General features: G+C 47.4%; 2 protein-coding genes across 4 annotated transcripts; both read left to right on the top strand.

Moving 5' to 3' along the window:
• The first annotated feature begins 190 nt into the window (after positions 1-190).
• uros (uroporphyrinogen III synthase) lies at positions 191-6891 on the top strand. Of its 3 annotated transcripts, none has more exons than XM_066693132.1 (10): positions 191-281; positions 768-851; positions 1089-1172; positions 1438-1525; positions 2851-2925; positions 3882-3956; positions 4186-4269; positions 4510-4595; positions 4815-4913; positions 6280-6891. In XM_066693132.1, the coding sequence occupies exons 2-10, from the start codon at positions 789-791 to the stop codon at positions 6400-6402; spliced, it is 777 nt and encodes a 258-aa protein (XP_066549229.1). In that variant the 5' UTR covers positions 191-281; positions 768-788; the 3' UTR covers positions 6403-6891. The 3 variants fall into 3 exon arrangements, with proteins under 3 accessions (XP_066549229.1, XP_066549228.1, XP_066549227.1); XM_066693131.1 differs by lacking the exon at positions 191-281 and adding an exon at positions 289-363; XM_066693130.1 differs by lacking the exon at positions 191-281 and adding an exon at positions 289-578.
• Positions 6892-7828: 937 nt separating this feature from the next.
• mmp21 (matrix metallopeptidase 21) lies at positions 7829-13480 on the top strand. Its single transcript, XM_066693133.1, has 7 exons — positions 7829-8280; positions 9015-9672; positions 9777-9916; positions 10318-10459; positions 11424-11681; positions 12250-12422; positions 12531-13480. Exons 1-7 carry the CDS (start codon positions 8134-8136, stop codon positions 12834-12836), a joined length of 1824 nt encoding a protein of 607 aa, XP_066549230.1. The 5' UTR covers positions 7829-8133; the 3' UTR covers positions 12837-13480.
• Positions 13481-14756: the final 1276 nt, after the last annotated feature.

Here is a 14756-nt window from a genome sequence, read left to right as displayed (position 1 = left end):
TGGAATCAACCATCCCGGAAAGAGGAGGGGGAAAACTGTTAAATAAGACTAAAATACTGATATACGATACCTACTTATATAATTAATTTTAATAATTTAGCTTGCAATAACACTCATTAATTCCATATAGGCTGTCTGTGTTTTCATTTGTCTTTTGGAAGTTTTAATATTGTTACTACCCCTCGCCTCGGTGACATCGGGCCGTCTCCCACCGCACTTCCTGGTCCTGCGCGTTGGGCGCACATGCGCAGAGACGGGGCGGCGGGGTGTGCGATGCTCAAGTACGTGTGACTTGTGTTGCTGTAACCCGCTCGTAAAGTCACAGCCCAGACGTTTATAATTGATCTGGTCTCCGTTTGCATGGTAGAACAATCGGCTGTGCCTATATGCGTGTTTCTAAAGATAATGCCAGTGTGGCACTCACTGACAGCGACAGTAGACATGCGCGTTTTTAATGTAATGTATATCGCTCACTTACTACACACTGGTGTACTGCTGTGCTATTTAACTGACAGGTCACATTTATAATGCAACACCCCACGACTACTGAGACAGGCCCCTCCAAGATGAAAGCACAGGCAGGTTACGGTGTCGCGGGTGGCGGGTCTGCTGGGACAGCAGTGCATCTGAGCGGGATCTGTTATCGCGCCTGTGCAGCTCCGGCAGTTGGAAACTGTAGCTCGTTTTCACCCCCTGTGACGCTGTCCCTCTCTGTCCCTCTCTGTCCCTCTCTGTCCCTCTCTGTCCCTCTGTCCCTCTCTGTCCAGTGTCTGCTCTGCCTTGTGACGATGGACGTGCTTGTGCTGAAAGAGCCCAGAGAGGGGGCTTCTGGCCCGGACCCTTACATCGAGGTCTGTATCACAAAAATGCAGTGATAAAATGCAAATACAAATATCTTTGAAGCTGTATTTGTAAAGTAGTTGGAAGTGATCATGCACAACAAAAGTACTGAGAACAAAACTCGTTCTGTGACTATATTGTGTTATATTGCTGTACATGCTGTTTTGTAATACTCAGCGTATTATTATTATGATTTACTTGCACTAAAATGTCTCCAATGGTCTTATTGCTTCTTCTTCTACCTACAGGCACTGTCATCCCATGGCATCAAAGCGACCCTGATCCCAGTGTTGTCCTTTGAATTTGTGTCTCTCTCCACATTGTCTGAAAAGGTACAAACAACATCAACAGCACAACATAACAGTAAAAACACTATACTGAGAACAGAGAGATGAATATACTGTTTTAGTTGAAGGCTGGCAAGGTTATTTTACCTCTGTGTTATTAAGGGGTGAGACAGGAGCCAGAAGACTTGTCAACAACACTACAATACAGAAACTGAATACATCACAAACACAGACACACAATACATACTGAGATATGTACATGGATACTGGGAGTGTGAGTTTACACACTAGTGCGCTTTTCATTTCCCAGCTCTTCCAGCCGGAGAAGTACGGGGGTCTTATCTTCACCAGCCCCCGAGCCGTGGAGGCGCTGAGACGCTGTCTGGAGGGGGAAGAGGGTGAGTGAATGCCTGATCATGAGTGTCCTGTAGGTGTCAGTGTTTGCCACTATTCGTTGATTTTCACGCTCAACGCAGAAATTGTGTAAGGGGAGAAGAAACGAGAGGTATTGTGTTGATTTACACAGCTGTTATAGAGCAGTAACGGACAATAATGCAGCTGTCAGAGTGAGGGGGTGCATTTAGAAGGAGTTCAGTCAGTCGCTCGTTAAAGTTAAAACACATAGTCGTGCTAGTTAAAGCACACTTCACCCCAACACCCAGGCCCATCAAATACCTACATTTGCAAGATGTTGTTATTTTGTCCGTGTTGGTTTTGTCAGTGTGATTGGGGGGCGGTTTGGTTTTCTTTTTTGCCACTGCCCCTCCAAAGTAAGCATCGACGCCCCTGGCAGCTGAGACTGCCGTGTCTCATTTCCAGCGTGGATGCTCTTCAAACACACACACAAAGACAGGCTTCCTCTCCTGAATAGTCTTGCGTTTCACATCCCCATGAGAACAAGATCGTAGAAATGACTTTACACTGCAACTCCAGCTCCACCTGCTCTCGTGTCGCCAGGCTTGCGCTTTTATGACACTGCAGCTGACACCACTTTAATTGATTTGACAGAATGCACAATGAACCTGCTGCTAATTAAAGTTCTGACACTTAAGTGGTGGCATGTGTGTACACAGACAAGGACATCCTTTAGTGATGTAAAGACGGTTAGAAGTCATTTATAATGTATGTATTTATTGTAATGAATGTCCATGTGCACTAATTATGGTTCTCCAGTCCACCTTTGTCCTTCTGAGCTGAAGTGTACAAATGGGAATCAGACAACCTCAGCAAATTGGTGGAAATGATAGCCTTTCTTGTAGCCGAGCTGTGGCTGTTTATTTTGGGGGGTGGGGTCTTTACACTACAGCACCAGCTTATTTGCAGTCATATCCATCACAGCTTTCTTTTCAGCGCCTTGAAATGGAAAGCAATTTCTTCCTTTGGTCCTTGCTCTGTGGCCTTGATAAGACGTAATGGCTTGCACCTGCTTTCGGTTGATATGCACATCAAATAGCCTGGAAAACCCGCTCTGAAATCTAATCTGCCTCTGCAGTGAGAGGCGGCACCATTACACAGCCAGCGCGTGCATTTCCCATCCGGCCGCGGTGAATGGGGATCAACAGGTCCTCATTCCCGAGCTTTGTTTGTTTGTTTGTTTGTTTTGTGTGTCTTTAAGCCTTGCTCCTCAGCGGGATAGAGATAAGAGACGGACTCGAAACATGCTAAACAGGAGCGTGGGTCCCCTCAGAAAACAAAATGCCATCTTTTTGTTTTTCTTCCACAGACTGGATTCAGACACAGAAGGACAAGTGGAAGGATAAACCGGTGTATGTTGTAGGGAAGGCCACTGCTGCCCTGGGTAGGTCTTCTGCTGTCCGGTGCGCGTGGCTTCTCTAATGACACTTGCATCGAAAGAGTAGAAGGCTGAGAAAAGGGAAGGACAACACTTTCAAACATGGTACCGCTGCAGTAAAGGTAGTCTGACAGCTATTGTAGTTGAAGAAAAAACACTCGGGTTTCGTACAGTGACTCAGTGAAAGGACCCAATGCAGATAAAGAAGACACTGGCGCAGCCCTTCACTTGAGTATTCATGCAGGCTGCCAGAGACGTGATCGGAGACCCTGCGGTTTTCATGGGGCTGCCGTGAATGGTCTGCTCTCTGTTAACAGAGGCTGCGATACGAGAGCAAAATGGCAATTAATGCGGAGCGTGTGTCCCCGCAAACCCCGGGAGAATAAAATATGCAAATACATCCTCTCTGTGCCCCGGAACTCTTATCTATTATTGAGCAGGGGCAGGGGACGGCGCCGTGCCTTCGCAGGAGCCACAGATCCCCGCTGCTCCTGACTCCCAACACGTTAGCCTGTGAGCCGCTAATTGGGCCGGCTCGGCACCTGGACCTGCTCACATCTATCAAGGTGATATAAACCCTCTGCTGTGCCTGGAAATTGGCCGGCAGCAAGCGACGGTTTACTGTGAGCAAGAATCCACTGTTGATACATCACTGGGGCGGGGGCAGGGCCACTTAGTGTTTCCTCCTCTTCCACAAGTGCCTGAGTGATTCACCTCCTGTTTGTTGAGTTGTTTTGTGTGCCGATTTAAAGCAAGGCTCTCTGATGTCAGGCGTTGTGTTTTGTCTTGTTGCGGTCGAAGTTGTGGCGCGCTCAGTTACCAGCCAGTGTTAATTTGCGCCATTAAAGAAAATAACTCCCACATTTCAGCTCCGAGATTGCACTGCTTAGCTCTCCCCTCTCGTAGGCTGAGGACTTCACTGTTCACTTCGCAGACACACATTTTCACATTTTGTTTTCTAGTACAAGAAGTTGGCCTGGTCCCTCGGGGAGAAGACACCGGGAACGCAGATAAACTGTCAACTTTTATCTGTGAGCGTACGTAAGCGACTGCCACACTCCCACACTGCCGTCGAGCGCGCCTATCAGAGAGAGTTTGAGTCTGTGCGTGTGTGTGTGTGTGTATTTATGTATTTGTGTTACTCTGTTCCAGTTTCATTTAGTCGACTCCAGCGAGTGTTTGGACTAAGTTCGCTGTGAATGTGGCAGTGATTACACACTGGCGTGTTGAAGATGTATGACGGTCAGTCATGTTTTCCTTCTGCAGAGGAAGACGCTCGTTCACGGCCACTTCTCTTCCCTTGTGGCTCCATTAAGAGAGAAGTTCTGCCCACAGTCCTGAAGCAGAACGGTGAGGAATCGAGGTCACATCACCCTACTCTCACTTTCAATCAACTAAATACACTTCTACTCGCTTTCAGAACGTACAAACCCAGTCCTTTTCCCATCGCTGTAGTCCTCAAGGATCAGGGTATTTTTTTAAAGGGTTGTTTTTCCACTGAATTGATCTACACAGACAAATAAACATGATATTTATAAGCATTGAACATTGGTCAGATAAGGATTAAAATAATCATTTGGCTGTTTTCAGGTGTACCCCTGGAATGTCTGATGGTGTATCAGACTGCAAAGCACCCCCACCTGGACAACAACTTGAACGAGTATTTCACACAACAGGTAAACTCACCGTGTGCACATTGTCCTCTGAAGCCAGAAGCTTAAAATACTCTGTCACATATTTCCTTTACTACGTGCAAGACTGTAAATTGTATAGTAATATTCACATATATAACAGTTGCTGCCGCCTCAGACGGGATCATCTATGGCACTTCCTAACACATGGAACATAAACAAAAGTTCAAATATAATGTAAACTGGTTTTATTTTGACGTGCAGGGTATCCCAGCAAGCATTGCGTTCTTCAGCCCATCGGGAGTCAAGTTTTGCCTGAAGACCCTCCAGCGACTCTCAGGAAAGGGTCTGGAGAAGATTCAGGTAGGAACAGCCCGTGCGGTTCGTGTGGCACAATTTTCACGTCAGCCGATTGAACTTGTGAATCTGTGTGTGTGTGTGTGTCATATGATGTCACTGTTTCACGCAATCTGAGATCATATGGAAGCCGTGTTTCTTGCCCAGGGCTGTACACACGTCACGAGCCCCCACAAAGCTCACTGTCCCCCTCCAATAAAGCATAACCCAATAAAGCTTTGCCTAAACAGATTTCCTTCCCCCCTTATTAATTACCTCCTTCTCACCGTCTTTCATACGAAGTTTCATCTTTCATTCGGTGTAAAACTATTGATCTTCATTACAGACCCTCGCTGGAAGCTACACATCTCGAGACGACTGAGTTAAGAATTTTAATTTAGGTTTGTTAAGGATCTGGATACAGCATGAAAGTGCAATAGACAGAAATTACTGTAAATGTAATAATAGATTGCATGCGCCGTAGAGTAAATTAATACATTCATGTCATGAATACAGCCGGAACAAAGGTCATGCTTTCATTATATTTGATCTGTTGATTCTGGTGTAACACGATTTTAGTGCACAAAACAATTGTGATTGGATGAGGTGGGAAAAAAAAAACGTAATGACAAAAACCAGCAAAAACGTTCTTCCATGTAATGAACACCAGAATAAAGATGGAAAATAGGGACGAGTTTGATATTAAATGGCTTCAATATGTGTATACTTACCGTAAATGATACAGCTGGGAAATGAACAATTGCTCGATGATGGCACACTGTATTTGAGGAGAAATTACACTGAAAAGAAAACTGTCTTCGCCTTTTATTCCGGAGCGCTTCTCGCGGATCCGCGGCTTGGGGGGGGCGTGCTCGCTGATATTTTTCATTATTACTAATACCGTGTTGTCAAACGGCGGCGTGCATCTCTGCTGAGATTGTTGCTGGAGGAGGAGGGCGGCACACGCAGGATGTGGCACGTGGTAACTACCTGTTAGCGGTGAGGGATGGAGGCATTGTGCCGAGCAAAGACACGTGTTTGATGCATCACTCAGGAATACAGAGAATCCCAAAACCCACTGGTGCAGGAGCAGATGTATAGAAATCACACTGACCTGCTGGCTTTGTTCACTTAATCGAACATGCCACACGGATCGCAGGACGCCGGAGAGGGAGACTGTAGACTGTTGTTAAAGACTGATTAATTAAGCAGATTATATTTCCAAGAAAGCACACACTTACGTGGTCGAAGAAGAAGAAAAATTCAATGAATGACAACAGAAACAAATGTATTCAGTTACTCACATAACCTCACAGGGGTGCCAATCATACGGGCCTGGCTTCAATAGCAAGGCATATATAAAACAGAGTAATGACTCCCCGTCTTCCCGTAGTTTGCAGCGATCGGGCCGACCACCGCGGATGCCCTGTCTGCCGAGGGCCTGCCAGTCAGCTGCACCGCCCGGAAGCCCACGGCCCAGGACCTGGCGGCAGCGATAGCCGAGGCGCTGCACTGATGTGGGCCGGACCCCCGTGCCCCGGTCACCCCTCCGTCCACCGACAGCTGCTTCCCCCTGCCGCTCCCGTCGCTCTGCTCCGGCCTGCGGGTCTCTAGTCCTCACATCATACCCCCTGTACTGTGGGACGCATGACTTTAGTGTGTAACTCCTCATAGGGATAGAACCAAAATATTTAGACAGATAAAAACAAAAACACAGCATCATACAGATACACAAAACTTGTAAACGTGTGAAATATTGTGTGACAGTCTTGTACTTGTGTTTATGGAGACCATTTAAATGTTATCTGGGCAAGTGGACATATGTGCAGGAGGTCACACACAGTCGCTTTAATAGGGTTCAGATGAGCAGCCGTGTTTTCATTGCAGATCGTACATTTTTATTCAGTTTTACTTTGCGTTTGCTTGCCCCTGCACTAGCCTGTACGAGGTGTCTTTTTGTTTTCAGTTTCTATTGTGAAGTGTAATAAAGAGATTCTATATGTGATTAACGGAGTCAGTTGTTTTCAGATTGTCTGTTTTAAATGCCAAGACTACACACTTGTATGCAGGACACTGTAACGCACAACAGCGTGTCAGAACTTTACTGAGGGTGACGAGGAAAGTCATCGGTAATTACTGCATCAGAAAAAGGAGTGGTTGTTAAAGGAAGTCTTGTATTTTAATTAAAGGTTGATTTGCTGGTAATACATTACATTGCATTACAATACTGATGTGCAATAAATACATACGGCTTGTGTGAGATAATGTATAAATGCTCATCAGTAGCATCACGCTGTCCCGGGACAGTCATTGTGTCATCGTAGTGGACAGCTGGGGTATAATGTGGTGTAGTATAGGTTACCATGGTAAAACTATGGTTAATGGTAAAGTGTAGTATGGTGTAGCATGGTAAAAACATGGTACAAATGTGGTACAAGCATGGTGACATCATGGTAAAAACTAATGGCACAAACATGGTCAAAGCATGATCAAATACGGTAAAATTGCAGTAAAACTCGTGGTCAATCGTGAGAAAATCATGTATAAAATGTAAACCCTTGGGGGAAATATTGCAAAAACGTAGTAAAATCATGATACTGAAAAATATGGTAAAATATGATCAATTGTACTGGTGTAGCATTGTAAAAACATGGTACAGTACCTAGCTAACTCAACGTTGTGACAGTTGTGACAACCTCAGAAATGTTACTTGGTCCTAAAGAAATGTTGCGGGAAGGGTCTGGTTTGGTTTTGAAAAATGAAACATTGTGACAACATTCGCCCCATTGTGCTCGTTTGGTGTCCATTATTAATTCTCCAGTCTATGTAACTCTATATAGTACAGTATAGTCACAGGCCATATGAGCCAAAGACAGCACTCATGCCTCATAACTACGAACACCCCCAGAAAGAGAGAGAGAGAGAGACAGGAGAACAGCAGCAGCCCAGTGGCGTGGCGTGGGGGTTCCAGGTGGGGCAACACTGGCCCGTTAGTTTTCACACCGTGATCCCACAGCACAGCGGCCTCGTCAGGGGGAAGTCGAAAGACCCCTCTGACACTCACTGTCAAATAAAACACTGCCGGCCCTCCATCCACTTGAAAGACTGTTGACTTAGGGAGGGTCTTTAAAAGGGGTGGGCTGTTGCTTCTGGCCTGGACTATATAAGAGCCGAATGCAGTGCGGAGCTACAGATCACTGACCCACTGACGGTTTCCTGAACACGGGGACAATCCTGCAGATCCACGATGCTGAGTCCCATTCGGCTGAGAACCTGCCTCCCCCTGGTGCTGCTCGCCGCGGCCCTGGCGGAGAGGATCTTCCACAGCAGAGACCACTCCGACCTGGAGACCCCCGGCCAGGCCGAGCTCATCATGGACCAGCACAGTGCGCAGGTAGGACAGGTCTTAGGAGATCTTATCGCTTGTATCAGTCGCCACTGAAGTGTGTCAGCTGTCAATCGGGTCTGGAGCCAAACTAGTTCTCTAATCTTGCAAAACAAACTATGCAATATGGGTATATAAAAAATATATTATTCTTGTCAGACACATGTTTGTTCTAATGTGTCTTCAATGATTGGTTTATTATGCAGTTTGTAATGTATTCGTAGACCAGATATCATTGATAGTCACACCTGACCAGCACTTCTGAGCTGTCCAGTAGGTCCGAGATATGAAGAAAAAAGGAAGATTCATTTTAATAGGCAAACAATCGACAAATACACACACATTTAGGCTAATCTGAAAATGAATAAATAAGCAGAAACTTCAATGTAAAAAAGTGATATATATGGAACATCAAGAACATACAATATCCTGTTGACTTTCAGGATTTTATCTTAAAATAATAGAAACGTATTTCAGCTTAATAAATTTTGAAGGTTTAATGAGATGCTGAGGAAGATCAGGTGATTTTTTTTAGCACCACAGAGAGTTTCAAGTAGCATTCGCTCCACAGATGCTTTGATTGCACTGCGTTTGTGTTTATCGTTCTGTTCTCTCGCAAAAGCCACCCAGTGTAATAATCTGCTCAATTTCAACAAATTACTCAATGACAATTAAAACCAGTCAGTAAGAGACATTAATCATGTATTTTATCATTAACAAAACACATTTTATTCCCTCCTCAGCAATTTCTCTCCAAATACGGTTTTATGAAGCCGGTCGCCTGGGAGGAGAGCCAATTAGACAATGCTCCTGGTTCTGGTGATTCTGACCCGACTTCTCGGGTTGAAGAGGGCATCTCGGGGTCTCGTCTGAGGCAGATGAGCACCTCTAGGAGCTCCGGGGACAACGCACACTTCTCGTTGGCCATCGAGGAGTTCCAAAGGGTGTCAGGCCTGCCACTCACAGGGCTGCTGGACGACGCCACCAAAGCGGCCATGAACAAACCCAGGTGTGGAGTTTTGGACAAGGAGGCCGACATCAGCAGCCCCGTCTCTACGAATGCCACAGACACCGTGCCCAGTCTTAACCGGACTCTCTCCAACGGCACCACCGAGGGCAATGGCACGCCGACCCCCCGCAGGAAGCGCTTCCTCGCCACACTCCTCTCCCGGCTGAGGCGGAAACGAGAGGCTGTGGGTGCCGGACAGGTGGCCTTCTCCAGCAAGGTGCTGAAGTGGAGGCTGATAGGAGAGGGCTACAGCAGCCAGCTGTCCATCGCCGACCAGCGGTCCATCTTCAGCATGGCCTTCAGGATGTGGAGCGAGGTGTGCCCCCTGGAGTTCGAAGAGGACCACGGGTCACCCCTCTCCGAGATCGACATCCGGCTCGGCTTCGGAACAGGTGGGGTGCCCCGCTGATCTGTGGCTGCGTCGTCTGCATGTAAATGTTTGTCCAACATGTCCTTTCATCGATGTCCTCTCCCAATGCCCCCCTCTGTGATTCAGGCCGACACCTGGGCTGCACGCAGAGCTTCGACGGGGCCGGCCGGGAGTTCGCGCACGCCTGGTTCCAGGGAGACATCCACTTTGACGACGACGAACACTTCACCGCTCCCAACAGTGGCAACGGGATTAGCCTGCTGAAGGTCGGCCTCCCCGAAGACCCTTAATCCAGGGCTCCCAGCAGGAGAAACACAATAGCTGTTTCTATTCATCTCAGTCCCCCCAAAAAAACCTTAAAAATCCACTTGTTTGAGCCCGTTAACCATGACACTGTGACGGCTGGTTCCACAGACCTTGATTAGCACTAGACTTGGACTGTCCTCGGTGAAATAACAGCAGCTAGAGCAAGACCAGTGCCAATCTGGGTCTGAGAAAGCAGACGTCAAAGCCAAAAACACATTTGTATTAGTGACCAATGACCGGTAACCCTTTACTCCATTACAACGTGTGTCACAGCGTTTACTCCATCACCTCAACCGTGTTCGCTCTTCATACGCAGCACTCTCACCCGGGTCTCCGCTAACGCTTGTCCTGGCCGCCACAGGTCGCTGTCCACGAGATCGGCCATGTGCTGGGCTTGCCGCACATCTACCGGCCCGGCTCCATCATGCAGCCCAGCTACATCCCCCAGGACTCCGGCTTCGAGATCGACTGGACCGACAGGAAGGCCATCCAGCAGCTGTACGGTAAGACTCTGGCTCCGGGGTCCGGTGTGCCGGGAAAGGCAGGGGGCGACCCGAGAGAAGACGCAGTAAATCCGTGAGGGGACGTCATCTGTGAGGTGGCCCGATCGATTGACAGGCCGGGTTCTGCATTGCAGGGACTTCAGCTGGGGAGTAGTTATAACGGCAGAGAGGGGATTGTGTTGTGCTTCACGCAAAAGGAAGAAGTGTGTCGGCTTGTGAGGTGGAGGTTGCTGTTGACTGGCACTGCGTATGAGAGAGAATTCGGGGATTCCCCAGTTCCTTCACACCTGCACAGCTTTCCGATCGTACCCCGCCTTGAAAGTCTCAAACCTTTCTAGTGTTCCTGTTCTAAAATGTGTTCGGTGAACGAGGGAGAGGACGAAAACGCTTCTCTGGCCGCTGGCGTTGTTTGTGCCAAAGCGTGGGTCTCATCGCTCACGTCGGCGCTTTCCCCCCGCAGCCCGACTCCAGTCCGAGAGCCGTCGGATTTCATCCCTCACTGTCGCTAATGAGCGCTTACCCGGCCTATTAGCCTTCCGGTTTATTTCACGCCCGAATCGCGGTCATAAATCAGTCTAAAAATCAAGACGCAATAAAATGTGACCGCACCGATATTTATCAATGTCTGCCTGGAACAGCAAACCTGTAATTACTGCTCCCACAGCTGGTTTATTACAGGTTAAACGTGTGCCGCTGCCAGGGCCTGGATTGTGGCTTCTGTCTGATCTGAAACACCAACGACAATTCAATTAAAATTAGTGACATCAGGATGCTTTTGCAAGCAGAAAAAAGTGCAGATGGGTTGTAATAATTGCTTCTGAAAGCATCTGTGATGTATATTTACATTTGAATCAATCTGAACTGCAGTGGCGGCTTCAACACGATCGTACAGACACGCTACTCTGCCGGTCATTCGTCCATACGTGCCACCCCAGTGCCGTGACCTTCAACCTTTGACCTCCAGGGGGCTGCAGCGGGCGCTTCCACGCCGTGTTCGACTGGGTCCGGAAGGAGCGCACGGCCTACGGCGAGCTGGTGATCCGCTTCAACACCTACTTCGTGCGGGACGGCTGGTACTGGCTGTACGAGAACCGCAGCAACCGCACGCGCTACGGCGACCCCATCGCCCTGCAGGCCGGCTGGCACGGGCTCCCCGGCGCCGGAGTGGACGCCTACGCACACGTGTGGAGCCGCAGCGCCGACGCAGCCTACTTCTTCAAGGGTACGAGAACCGGCCCGGAGAGGCACGACTGTTTCTGATCAGCTGTGTGTGTGTGTCTGTGTGTTTGTGTGTCTGCGTGTGTGTATGTGTCTGTGTGTGTGAGTGTTTTCAGGCTGGTTTAACAGGAGTAGTGCTTGTTGTTTTTATGTTCTGGGAGGTGGTGGCACAGGGTGGCTCTTTATTTAATAAGCTCTCGTGTGTGAATTCAGGCAAAGACAGGCGTTTGCTGCATGAATAATTCATGGGATGCTTTGAGTTCTTGCAGCACTTTAGTCCACATCTTCTAATTATCTTTAAAATGTGCAATGCTTGTAGCACCAGCAGTCCTGGAAACCGGAGTAAATGGCCAGCAAGACAGCACTCGCAGCTCCGGTGCTTTATGTATAAGATACAAGGTCTGCTAACTTAATTAAAATAAATACCCTGAAACAACTCTGCGTGTCTAGTTAATGAAAATCTTTACATAAGCGTATTTAATTGAGCACAAGCTCCTGCTGAATCACACCAGAGCAGCAGCGCACAGGGATCGCTGTAAACACTGACGGATTGCGTTGTGCTGCCCGGGCAGGCGCTCAGTACTGGCGCTACGACAGCGAGAACGACCAGGCGTACGCAGAGGACCCCCAGGGACACCGATACCCCCGGCTCATCTCCGAGGGCTTCCCCGGGATCCCCAGCCCTGTCGACACGGCCTACTATGACAGGAGGGACGCCAGGATCTACTTCTTCAAGGGCTCAGAGGTGAGGGCCCGATCTCTCTCGACCCCAGAATCTATTTACCCTGTTCGTGTGTCTGTATGGCATCCGTCTCCTCGTTTGCCCTCACCGGCTGTTTTTCCTCCGTCCCAGGTCTACGGCTTCGACGTGAGGGCCCACCGGGTGGCCCGCGGTTTCCCCAGGCGGCTCTCTGAGGTGTTCCGGTCGGTGGAGCCGGGGGACCATCCCCAGGGCAGCCTGGACGCGGCGTACTTCTCCTACAGCCACAACGCCCTCTTCCTCCTCAAGGGCACCCGCTTCTGGAGAGTGGTGGGGAGCCAGGACCGCCGGGTCAACGCCTCCCTACCGCACAACGGGCTGCTGCCGGGCCGGGCCGTCAACGCCCAGTGGTTCGACATCTGCAACGTCCACAAGACCGCCCTGAGAGCTAGCCGGTGACAGGGCTCAAGCTGGGACTCCTGACGAAGATGTCCCCCAATATTTATGTCACAGACCCTACAGATACACAGATTCAGTGTCATCATTCATCCTTCTATCTTCCAGCAGGCTTGGAAGCCTCTTGACTCTCACACATTAAAACCTGTACATCCTCCCATCCACTAGGAGTCAGTGTGGCGTGATGGGACAGTCCAGAACTGATTATTCTCTCCCTTTACAGGCGAATATAATTTCCCAATACGATCTCTATGTCTTTGATCAATTACGTATCAGTTATATGACAATGATATCGCTGGAAGGGTGATACATCTAAAGAATTCAAAGAACTGCAGCTTCACAGAACTTTAAATACTAGAATATTCGTTTTCTTTTTTCTCAAGAAGACCTCTCCAGCGATAACAGCTTTTTCTGTCTTGTATGTGTTTGAGAAGCGTGTCATTTTACCAGTGAATGCTTCGGTGTGTTGTAAAATAGATTCCTTCCCTGACAGGAATCCTTATTTATTTTTAACATTTTCTATCGACGACTTTGCGGTGTGCAAAAGATTTGTAAATGTGTCGTACAGCTCTCTGCACTTACAGTTTGTTTTATTGTACGGAGACGTAAACTTCGACAAAGAGCCATGTCTGAAATACCAGACCCCTGTCAGCTTCTAATTAAAATAATGTTGTTTAAAATGTCTCTTTTTCTTCCTTACTGTAGTATACTCCACTCAGTATGACACCAAGCATCACGGAACAAAAACTACTGTGATAAACTGAGCTTTTATTGATCACCAATTCACTTGTACAGCTCGGGAAGGTGCTCACTATAAACTAAAGGCAGAAGAGAACTGTCGGGACTCATGACCCCTTCAACTATTGCAGCTGCTCAGTGATCATGTTACAATTACTGCACTTAATATAAAACTTAACTAAACCCAAGGGACTAACTATCAATATTCTACACTTACCTAGTGCAGAAACACTGTAATGAACTGATGTCTGTATTGTGTGTGGGATCATAGAAGCAGAAATAGAAACGGTTCAGATGGTAAATGATTGCTTTCTAACTCACTTTGTCAGGGAACCAACCAGAGAGCGCATACGTCCAAAAAAACAAGGTCCAAGTCTAAAACAATGGTCTACAATTTCAGAAAAGCAAACCTTGAAGGTATGAGGCGGCACTTAGAAGAGGTAGACTGGAGCCCATTGGATAAGAGTAAGTTGAAAATGGATGGGTATATTTTAAGAATGTACTACTTGAGGCTCAGGAGCAATTTGCACCAAAACTTAGCAAATTGAGGAACAAAAAACACTGGCCAAAATGGTTTAATAGAAGTATGCAAAGAATATCAAGAGGAAGAAAATGTTGTATAGCGCATACAAAAGGGACAGAGACTAAACAAAATACATAGAATATGTTGAACTGCAAAGAGATCTTAAGAAAGGGATCAGGAAAGCAAAGAGGGACATAGAAAGAAACATAGCTCTTGGAGCTAAAACTAATGCAAAGAGCTTTTTCAATATTACAACAGCAAGCGGTCAATAAAGGAGGAGGTGAAACAGATAAAGGGCAAAAATGGAAGTATCTTGGAAAACGAACAAGATGTGGCAAATGTTCTCAATGATATAATACAATCTCAACGGCACACGCTATTCAAAGGGACTTAGATAATATTCAGTTGTGGCCGACACCTGGCAGATGAAATTCAATGTGGACAAGTGCAAGGTAATACATGCAGGTAACAAAAATGTCCACTATTACACTGTGGGAGGAATAGAACTAGATGAAGTATCGCATGAGAAAGACCTACGAGTCTATGTGGACTCCTCACTTTCTCCATCCAAACAATGTGGGGAAGCAATAAAAAAGACAAACACAATGCTGGGGTATATTGTCAAAAGTGTAGAGTTGAGAACAAGGGCAGTGATGTTCAGA

The sequence above is a fragment of the Amia ocellicauda genome, chromosome 20, assembly GCF_036373705.1.
Source record: "Amia ocellicauda isolate fAmiCal2 chromosome 20, fAmiCal2.hap1, whole genome shotgun sequence".
NCBI classification, from domain to species: Eukaryota; Metazoa; Chordata; class Actinopteri; order Amiiformes; family Amiidae; genus Amia; species Amia ocellicauda.
The sequence above is the reverse complement of the archived record's forward strand: the minus strand, read 5'-3'. Positions and strand labels throughout refer to the sequence as shown.

Coding starts and splice junctions, on each gene's coding strand:
- uros (XM_066693130.1), top strand. CDS start 528: ATGCAACACCCCACGACTACTGAGACAGGCCCCTCCAAGATGAAAGCA. Junction 852..1,088: donor GCCCGGACCCTTACATCGAG/GTCTGTATCACA, acceptor TTCTACCTACAG/GCACTGTCATCCCATGGCAT. Junction 4,914..6,279: donor AGGGTCTGGAGAAGATTCAG/GTAGGAACAGCC, acceptor GTCTTCCCGTAG/TTTGCAGCGATCGGGCCGAC.
- mmp21 (XM_066693133.1), top strand. CDS start 8,134: ATGCTGAGTCCCATTCGGCTGAGAACCTGCCTCCCCCTGGTGCTGCTC. Junction 9,917..10,317: donor ACGGGATTAGCCTGCTGAAG/GTCGGCCTCCCC, acceptor TGGCCGCCACAG/GTCGCTGTCCACGAGATCGG. Junction 11,682..12,249: donor CGCAGCCTACTTCTTCAAGG/GTACGAGAACCG, acceptor CTGCCCGGGCAG/GCGCTCAGTACTGGCGCTAC.